The sequence below is a fragment of the Fusarium tjaetaba genome, assembly GCF_013396195.1.
Source record: "Fusarium tjaetaba strain NRRL 66243 chromosome Unknown NRRL66243_c0000192, whole genome shotgun sequence".
NCBI lineage: Eukaryota > Fungi > Ascomycota > Sordariomycetes > Hypocreales > Nectriaceae > Fusarium > Fusarium tjaetaba.
The window spans coordinates 115887-125260 of NW_023501388.1; the positions used below are offsets into that span (position 1 = coordinate 115887).

At 50.6% G+C, this 9374-nt stretch overlaps 4 protein-coding genes across 4 annotated transcripts; 3 read left to right on the forward strand and 1 right to left on the reverse strand.

Moving 5' to 3' along the window:
* Nucleotides 1-734: 734 nt before the first annotated feature.
* FTJAE_8775 (Arginine metabolism regulation II) lies at nucleotides 735-2393 on the forward strand (the record flags this gene model as incomplete). The annotated part of the gene is made up of 4 exons (XM_037355626.1): nucleotides 735-794; nucleotides 873-1397; nucleotides 1446-1580; nucleotides 1635-2393. The coding sequence occupies 4 exons, from the start codon at nucleotides 735-737 to the stop codon at nucleotides 2391-2393; spliced, it is 1479 nt and encodes a 492-aa protein (XP_037204193.1).
* Nucleotides 2394-3707: 1314 nt separating this feature from the next.
* On the forward strand, nucleotides 3708-4836 carry FTJAE_8776 (uncharacterized protein; the record flags this gene model as incomplete). The annotated part of the gene is made up of 3 exons (XM_037355627.1): nucleotides 3708-3947; nucleotides 4004-4128; nucleotides 4179-4836. The coding sequence occupies 3 exons, from the start codon at nucleotides 3708-3710 to the stop codon at nucleotides 4834-4836; spliced, it is 1023 nt and encodes a 340-aa protein (XP_037204194.1).
* An 822-nt stretch (nucleotides 4837-5658) lies between these two features.
* On the forward strand, nucleotides 5659-7379 carry FTJAE_8777 (cytochrome P450 monooxygenase oxidoreductase; the record flags this gene model as incomplete). The annotated part of the gene is made up of 3 exons (XM_037355628.1): nucleotides 5659-5978; nucleotides 6031-7279; nucleotides 7344-7379. 3 exons carry the CDS (start codon nucleotides 5659-5661, stop codon nucleotides 7377-7379), a joined length of 1605 nt encoding a protein of 534 aa, XP_037204195.1.
* Nucleotides 7380-7705: 326 nt separating this feature from the next.
* FTJAE_8778 (triacylglycerol lipase V precursor) lies at nucleotides 7706-9273 on the reverse strand (the record flags this gene model as incomplete). The annotated part of the gene is made up of 2 exons (XM_037355629.1): nucleotides 7706-8980; nucleotides 9034-9273. 2 exons carry the CDS (start codon nucleotides 9271-9273, stop codon nucleotides 7706-7708), a joined length of 1515 nt encoding a protein of 504 aa, XP_037204196.1.
* Nucleotides 9274-9374: the final 101 nt, after the last annotated feature.

Here is a 9374-nt window from a genome sequence, read left to right on the forward strand (position 1 = left end):
CCCCGGGGAAGCTTGGTAGCGTTACGGTATCGGAGGCCCAAGGCAGTGGGTCAAATGATCCCCGATGTCTGTGCCAGCGGTCTCAACTAAACGACAGATATCTTACAACGTAACATTTAAGATAACGGCTACCCCGTGGTTAATGAGACCAGACACTTGCCTTGCAAACTTGGCCTGGGATAGCAGTCGCGGCTTCAGAGCTGACACTCCCGGAGGCCTAAGCCATTGTTCTCATCTGCTTGAGGGCAAGCGTGGAACGCCTCGTAGGTTCCAATAGGTGCGGTTCATCCGGAGCCCTTGCTGTGGCGCACATCAAAGAGTTGATACACGATAACTGCAAGCCACCAAAGACTCGTAATTTTGGTAGCCATCGCCCAGGGGCCGTATCCTAAGACCAAGTCTATGCTACAACAAGCCTAGGTTGCGACGCTTTGACGTTTTAAGGACCGATACTAACCATGGAAGGCCGTAATTCCACCAATGTGATCCTGGGCAAATGACATACATGCTTACTCAGGCAGCCATTCGAGACATGCCAAGCTTGATTGGTCTTTTCTAGATAAGCAATGGCCAGAAACTTCTCCCATAGGATATAATCTACAAGAGTTGTTGCCCAGAGCTCCACTGAGAAACTCACATGCCCAAGAACAACATTTCAGCCCAACCAACAATCCCCCACAGAGTCTGAGTGGCTTGACCAATATTATTAGCCGAGCCAAGCCCCAAGACACGACATGGTCTTCCCCGGAACCCTCAGCCGGGGCTGCAGCCGCTGCAGGAAGCGAAAGATCAAAGTGAGTTTCCTGGTCAATCAATCTGAATCTGACAGGTCAACGGTCCAGCCCCTATCCTAACTAACCTGTTCCTACCAGTGCGATGGCAGACGCCCAGGATGTCGACGCTGCGAGCTCTACAAGGCTCCATGCCCCGGCTATGATCGACCACTAGCGTTCCGCTTCCACGGAGAGCCTGGACATAGCCTTGTTCGTGATGAGCCCGGCAGCTCTTCCGCGCAGACCATGGGGCTCGGCTACGAAAAAGCGAGGTCCAGAGGCTCAGGGGTTTGTCGACAACCCCAACCCTCGTTCGAGGATGAGTCCATCTCGTATTTCCTGCACGAGTACTGCGTCTTGCCGGCGCCAGGCGTCATCAAGGGGCACCTCGACTTTCTAGAGGACATGTACAGGAGCTCTAGTCGGTCATCGTGCATACGCCCGGCCCTCCTTGCTGCAGCTCACATGTCGCTTTCAAGACACTACAAGTCGTCGACGCTCTATGTCACCGCACGATACCACTACGGGGCTGCTTTGCGGACTGTCAACAGAGATCTGTCTGCATCTAAGCGACCCCTGAAAGATGAAACATTGGCATCCCTGATGCTGTTGGGCATGATCGAGGTAAGTCATGTGCCGCAATGATCTGCAACTCGCTGACGAACCCCCAAGGATATCGAATGCCAAGGTCAAACGACCAAGGCCGTGCACATGGCCGGCATTTCCAAGTTATTCGACGTAGTCGGGCACCGCGTGATAACAAATGTCGAAGAGTCGAACTTGCATTCGTGGATATTCACTCAAATGGTTAGTAGATCTTAACAGGACCCTTATAGCATGGATGCTGAGACACAAAATAAGCAAATCCCCTCACTCATGGCCAAGGACGATATGGACTGCCTGGTCATTCCCGACTCAGAGTTCGACACATCAAACCCAGTGATCCGCTTAGCCCTGGTCGTTACTCGCATTGGACAGTTCTACAGGGCAGCTAGGCGAATCACGGGTGCAGATTCGACATCGACACCGAATAAGCAACGGGAATTACTCTTTCCGGTTATCCAAGAAGCCTTGGCAATCGGCGCTGAGTTGGCCATGATCGAAAAGGCCATGCCTACACGACTACAACCTCAGCAAACAGCGGACAAACGACCCGCCACTCCGAATAATAAGCCCTTGGTCAGCTTTCAATCGCGATGGACGGCGTGCACGTGGGTCTTCTTCAACATGTACCTCATATTGTTCTTCGGGAGGCTGCATGTATGTGCTGCAACCCTCCTGCGGCTCGCGGACTCAAAGAGCAGTCCGCAGGTTCAGCTCGCTCAGACCACCGCCACCATCGCCGAAAAGCAAGTTGTTTCAATGACTCAGAGGCTCTGCAGTGTCTTGCCTTATCTGATGGGTGAAGTCAACGAGCAGGGTATCCCGCTTCCCGTACCGCAACATCAAGGCGTCATCATGTACCATCTGGTCTGGCCACTTGCTATCGCTATCTCAAGCCCGCATAGTAGCCCAGGGCAAGTTAAAGAGTGTCAGGCCAGGCTCGATCTGATCCGAGATCTGTATGGCATCAGACTCGCTTCTTTTGCGCCAGGTTTGGCCAAGGACCTGATGGCGTAAGTCTTATTGAGCGGGCGTATCTGCGATGAGGTTCCGAAACATGGAGAGTGTTCTTCCAAAGGGGACTAGTGGCGCCCTGATGGGAATGTTAGTGATTATACGTTTCAGGTTGATGATACATAGAAGCTGAGCTAACATAGCAGCATAGCTGGGAAATGGCATATGGTCGGTTAAGTTGCATTACGAATTACTTAGATTCTAGATGAGTATGTACGATAGTTTCATGAATAACTTTTTTGCTGGTCACATCTGAGTCTAAAGGCCTCCTTGTTAGGTACAAATCGCATCTTGGCCTGGCTTAGGAGTGCATTCCTGCCCAAGAGCTACCTCAGTGTCAGTTCCGTGACATTCTGCAACAGAAAAGGGAGGGCAAATGTAACTGATGTTAACTTGAAAGGTGTTAGTTCGTTACAGTATGATACCGTACCTGGCTGATCTGCTGCGGGGCTGTTTCCCGAGTTCTCGCTTCTCGTTCACTTCTCGTTCCTGACTTGGAATTGATCCAGCTTACGCGTCAGTTGATGTACCCGCACGGCAAGCAGCAAAAATATCCAATAGCTTTCTTATTTTGCCGAAATATCTTCATCTGGTAACGATAGCTACCGCAGTCGCGTTATTGAGGTCATGGTAAATGGCCGTTGATCTCGTCGTGTCGACCAGAAGCGGCATGCCTTGCGTGCTTGCGTGATGCATCGGTCGATCTCTGCCAAGGTACAGGGTAATCTAGTTGGCCGAAGTGTCACATAACGGTCAGGCCCAAAAGAGGCTAGACCGTTTCACTGACAACTCCACTTGATTGCTACCGCGTTAATAAACTTCCTCCTCTACTATCACTATCATCTAACTCGTCTCGGTTAACGATGCGAACCTCGCTCCGAAGATCTTGTAATGCCTGCGCGAAGGCGAAACACAGTTGCGATCTCAGGACTCCCAAATGTTCACGATGCCTCAAGAGAAAAGTCACGTGTATTTACGCAAACGTGCCTTTGTCTTCATCATCGACAACATCATCGTCAACACCGGAACAACCGGCTCGGAGCAGGTCGATAGAGAAGTCTGAGGTGAAGACGTATTCGATGAAAAGCCGAGATTTAGCATTGGCCTCTCAAGACTCACTAGAGCTATTCGCACCTGCTGGCAATTCCTTCGATCCTTTTGACTCATATCCAGCCACCAGACTTCCCAGAGTTCACGTTCAACGATTGATACAGCACTGTAAAGCATTGTCTACAAAATTCCAAGCTGGCCTAACATCTGACTCAAGAACTAGTTCTCTCCAATATCTCTTTTCAATATTACCCTTTGGATCTCAACATGTCCTCAAATCCTTTCATCGTCTCTTGGTGGCCATTAGCTCTTGCAGATCCAGCATTGTTCCACGTTTCTATACAGACGGCCTCATTAGATGAAGAGAGGCGTGCCCAGAAGGGCTTCCCTATATCAGAACTTCTCATGGTAGATTCTGTATCTCTAATACGGAAGAAGATAGGGAGTTCATTGCTGGCGATTCAAGATGAGACATTGAACTCTGTTGTCACCTTGGCTGCCATCGAGGTGAGTAATTCACTCAAGCTACCGACTATAACACTGTCGATTGACTCTGAGTGTAGCACGGAAAGGGGAATATCGAAGCCAGTAGGGCGCATATAGACGGAGCAAAACGTATTGTTGAGATCCGAGGTGGACTTGATCAAGTGAAACAAGTAAGCCCATTGACCGCGAGGATGATTGCTTGGTGAGCCATATCTTCCTACCACTAAAATACTTGCTGAACCGATTTCAAAGGGTATCGTTGCTCGTCACAGGCTCTCCTCAATATGCAATACAGGACGACCTCGGGACTGGAGATGGAGTTGGCCCAACACTGCAATGGCTTCTCGCATCGTCCTTCCTTGAGATCCAAGACCCTGTCGTTGACGCTCTCCTCCTCGACCGCGAGATAGCAGGTATTCTGACTCGCTTGCGCGGCATATTTCACCAACCCAACGCCTTGAGTTCAATAGGCACCGAATTGCACGATCTTACATGCTTCGTGGTTCACAAGCTTTTGCTCATTCCACCACTCACGGACTCGCCTCAATCGGAGTATCTACGATGTGCCATAACACTCTACATGCTCATCATACACGGAACAACTTATTATACGCATACGGAGCTGGCCAACAGGATCATTCAGCGTCTTAAGAGCCAGCTCCAGCCTCTAGCAGGCAAGACGGGCAGCGTCTTCTTCGGTTCCTTGCAGATCTGGGTGCTCTCAGTCACAATTGTCTCGGCTACGGACCCGACAGATATACAATGGCTCATATACGCAGCCAAAATTGCAGCAAATGCTATGGGCTTGCAGTCTTGGGATGATGTTGTTGTCCATTTACGGAATATTCTGTGGCTAGAGACGGAGCGCGCAGAAGTGTTCCGGCAACAGTGGGAAGCAATTCTGACATGAGCACGCACAAATATCAATTGAAATAATCACCACAAACCCCGAAAGCCCGGAAAACAGACTCAGAGACGCTCTCGAAAAACGTACGACATGTTGATTCGCGAATTGGCTGCTGCGGCGCTGCAACTGCGTATTCGGTTTCATGATTTTTGATCGGAGACTAGTCCTAAAGAGTACTAGTCTCCGCCAGTGTCAGAAAGCCAAGCGATACTGCAGCGGCAATAAAGAAGCGAGGGATCAGGCTATAGCCGGGACCAACGACAGCAAGCATGTTTGACAGCAATGATATTGGAATAGAATATACCATTGAAGGCTGAGATAACCTTTTTAGTTTACAGATGGACTTGGAGATCCCTCGGTGGATGGTATGGAACTCAGTAAGAGGCAAGGCGAGACATCATTTACGTGGCCGGATACCAATTCAGAAGGACTGGATTGCGACATGCTAAACGTCGAGACAGATCTGATATGATACAGATACACAAGTCACCTTCTCCACCTTACAGATCGGAGTCTAGTACCTATGTAGTAACCTTGAATCTACCAATATCAGCCCATGGCATTCCGATGACCATACCAGGAGGCGCATCAAGTCAAACAGCCAGATCCTTCGTATCAGATGATAAGCCGTCCAATACTCGAGGCATAATCAGGGAGCTCGTATTCTTGTTGTAAGATCGGATCAGTACTGGATGTTAAGTTCCTAGATAACCCCTGAAGTAGACCCAGCATGATTTGAGTCCTACCTTATAAGACCTCCATTCCCCTGGATCTGTACCAGCTTCAATGCATCAGTTGGCTGCTCTGTTCACTTTCGTTCCCAGAATGGCATCCATAATCAGCCCCGGACATGAGGCAGCGATCAGAAACGCCAGCTCAACCTTGAAAGAGGACATTTCCAGCGGGAATGGGCTGCTCTCAAGCTACCTCAATGGCTACAGCAAATCTCAAATACTCCTCACCATCCTAGTTGTCTTGATTGCATACGATCAATGCATGTATCTCTGGCGTAAGGGCCCTATTGCAGGCCCAGCTTTCAAGATCCCTTTCATGGGCCCCTTCATCCGAGCCCTCTATCCCAAGTTCGACCACTATCTTGCTCAATGGGCTAGCGGTCCTCTGAGTTGCGTTTCGGTGTTCCACAAGTAAGTTATATCTCACTTCTTCACGACAAAAGCCGCTTATATCATTGACAAGATTCGTCGTCCTCGCTTCCGACCGAGATATCGCACACAAAGTGTTCAAGTCCCCAACATACGCCAAACCATGCATCGTCCCTATGGCCGAAACCCTCCTGCGGCCGAGCGCCTGGGTCTTCCTTCAAGGCAAGGCACATACTGAGTACCGCAAAGGACTGAACGGGCTCTTCGTCAACAAAGCACTCAGCACTTACCTACCCGTCCAGGAGAAGGTATACGATGATTACTTCGGCCGGTTCGTAGCAGCAAGCGAGGCCAACAAGGGGAAGCCTATGGCATTCATGCGTCTCTTCCGAGAGATCAATTGTGCTCTCTCTTGTCGAACGTTCTTTGGAGATTACATATCTCAAGATGCTGTCGAGAAGATCGCTGACGATTTCTACGAGGTCACGGCCGCCCTTGAGCTCGTCAACATACCTCTCTCCGTCTACGTCCCGTTCACCAAGTGTTGGAAGGGAAAGCGCACTGCAGATGCCGTGCTGGCTGAGTTTGCAAAGTGTGCTGCGGCTTGCAAGGCTAACATGGCTTCCGGTGCTGAGCCACGGTGTATCGTTGATCAATGGGTTTTGCACATGATGGAGTCTAAGAAGTACAACGACCGTATTGCTGCAGGAGAAGAGGGAGTTGAGAAACCACGAAACTTGATCCGTGAGTTTACAGACGATGAGATCGGGCAGACTATGTTCACCTTCTTGTTCGCTTCCCAAGATGCCTCCAGCAGCGCCACTACATGGCTATTCCAGGTCCTCGCTCAACGCCCCGATGTTCTCGATCGCCTTCGAGAAGAGAATCTTGCCGTACGAAATGGCAACAGGCACCAACCATTCGAGTTATCAATGCTCGAGTCCCTTCCCTACACCAATGCAGTCATCAAGGAGCTTCTTCGATATCGTCCTCCTGTTATTTTTGTTCCATATGAGGCTACCAAATCTTTCCCCGTCACACCCAAGTACACGGTGTCCAAAGGGACCCTCATCGTCCCTACGTGCTATCCCGCGCTTCACGATCCTCAAGCCTATCCCAACCCTGAGACCTTTGACCCTGACCGATGGATCACGGGTGATGCCGAGTCCAAGACAAAGAATTGGCTTGTCTTTGGAGCTGGTCCTCACGATTGCCTGGCTCGCAGGTACGTTCCGCTGACTATGGCTGCCATGATTGGCAAGGCTTCTTTGGAACTAGACTGGGTGCATCATGCAACCAGCCGTTCGGAAGAGATTAGAGTGTTCGCTACTTTGTTTCCTGAGGTAAGTTTATTGCATGCTTTGGAACCTTTTTACATCAACATACACTAACTTCTGATGCTATCAGGACGAATGCCAGCTGGTCTTCACCAAAAGAGAGTAGATTGTTGGCGGTTACCGGGGCAAGGTGTTTGCGAAAATGGTAGAGTCCAGTTGACAGTAGATAGAATATGTCGACGGTAAAATGGGCGAATGAGTTGCTAGAGAATGAGAAACTATTGGAAATTACGATGCATATTGTGTGACCATATGATGTTTTGATCTATTCAAGTCATGGCTGGATGCTCGCTAATACGAATGGAAGATAAAGCTATATACGAAGTGTTAAAGGGCTTCGGCCACCTGGCCGACACGTCTTTAGAAAGGATGTTGGAATGGCACCCTATTATACATTACAGCTAGCCAACGCGTTGACTGCTGGTCACGAACTTAGGCAAAGACACTGTCGAGGAGGAAAGCAACCTCTTCCTTTCGGACGTTGTCGACAGCAGTGTAGCTGAGATCAGTCTTGTTGACATCGAAGACAATGTTAAGAGGCTCTTCAAGTGTGTACTGGGGCCAGGTAACATGGCTGGGAGCAGTCTTGACGGTATTGGGGGTCAAGTCATACATGAAAGAAACCCACATCTTGCTCATGAGGTCAGCCAGCTCAACGAAAGTCTCAGGCTTGCCTTCAAAGGGGCTGGGCTTGTAGCCAACACCCTTGACGTTGTTGAAGACGAAAGCGACCTCCTGGAAGTGGGTGGCTCCAAGGATGGCGGGAAGGCCATTGACGTAAACGTTCCAGAGGTAGGAGAAGACGGGAATGGAAGAGCCGGAGTAGACCTGAGCCAAGAGACGTCTTCCAGCGTGCTGCTGGAAGTCACCAGCGAAGGCGGCGGCACGCTTCCACTGGGAGCCGTACTCGTTGATAGGGCGGCCAATGAAAGATGCAGGGATACCCTCAGCAGGGATATCAGGGTACAGAGTAGTCGCAGTAGTGACCTGAGTCTGGCTGAGGCCGAGGCTGGAAAGCCAGGACTGGAACTGCTCGGTTGTGTTGATACCCTTCTTGGCGTAGGCAGTACCCTCATCGAAATTGTTACCCATGAGCAGAGGAACGTGAGCGAACTTGCCAGCCAGGAGGAGCTTAGAGGCCTGGGCGGTCATGAAGTCACCGTCGATGACAGCAGTGAGAGTAGGAGCAGTGACGTCGAGAGGGGTAGTGTTGTTGAAGATATTGTTGAGGGTCTCCCAAGGAAGGCCACGAAGACACTCGAGGTTGTCAGAGGCAGAGTCGCATCCAGTCTTCTTGACAAGAGCATCGTAGTACTCCTGCCAATCAGAGGCCTCATTGAACAGTGCAACAGGGCTACCAGACTCGAGAACAGCAGCACGGAAGAGGTTCTGATGCTGGCCCTCATAAGCCACAAGCTGCATACCCAGAGATCGAGCGCCAGCAGACTCTCCCCAGATAGTGACCTTGTCGGGGCTTCCACCGAAGGCGGCGACGTTGTCCTGCAGCCATCTCATAGCCAGGCGCTGATCCTTGAAGCCCAAATTACCGGCATTCTCCTTCTGCATCTCCTCGCTGAAGAGGAATCCCCATTGCGATACACGGTAGTTGATGGAGGCAGCGACGATGGGCTTGCCCTCCTTGACGGACTGATCAACGATGTAGCTCAGGTTGTACCTAGGGTCTCGGGAACCGCCGTTGGTGTAGCTCTGTCATATTGTTAGTCATAATATAGCGTTCAGTTTATAAGACGGGAACTTACGCCGCCATGAACCCAGAGACCAACGGGGAGCTCATCTCCGGCCTTGACACCAGAAGGTCGTACGATGTTAATGGTCAAGCAGTCCTCATTGACAGGGTTACCGAGGCTCTGGGTATCAGAGCCGTAACCAATGCACATCCATCCGAACTCAGTGGCATTTCGAGGTCCCTTCCAGGCCTTATCAAGAGACTTGGGTGAAGAGAAACGCAAGGGGCCTACGGGAGGTTGGGCATAGGGCATGCCAAGGAACAGATCATGATCATACGTGGTGTCATGCTTGCCCTGGTAAGTTCCGTTGCAGACGTGAGCAGTAGGAACGCCTGGAGGGGAAACGTGGGGAG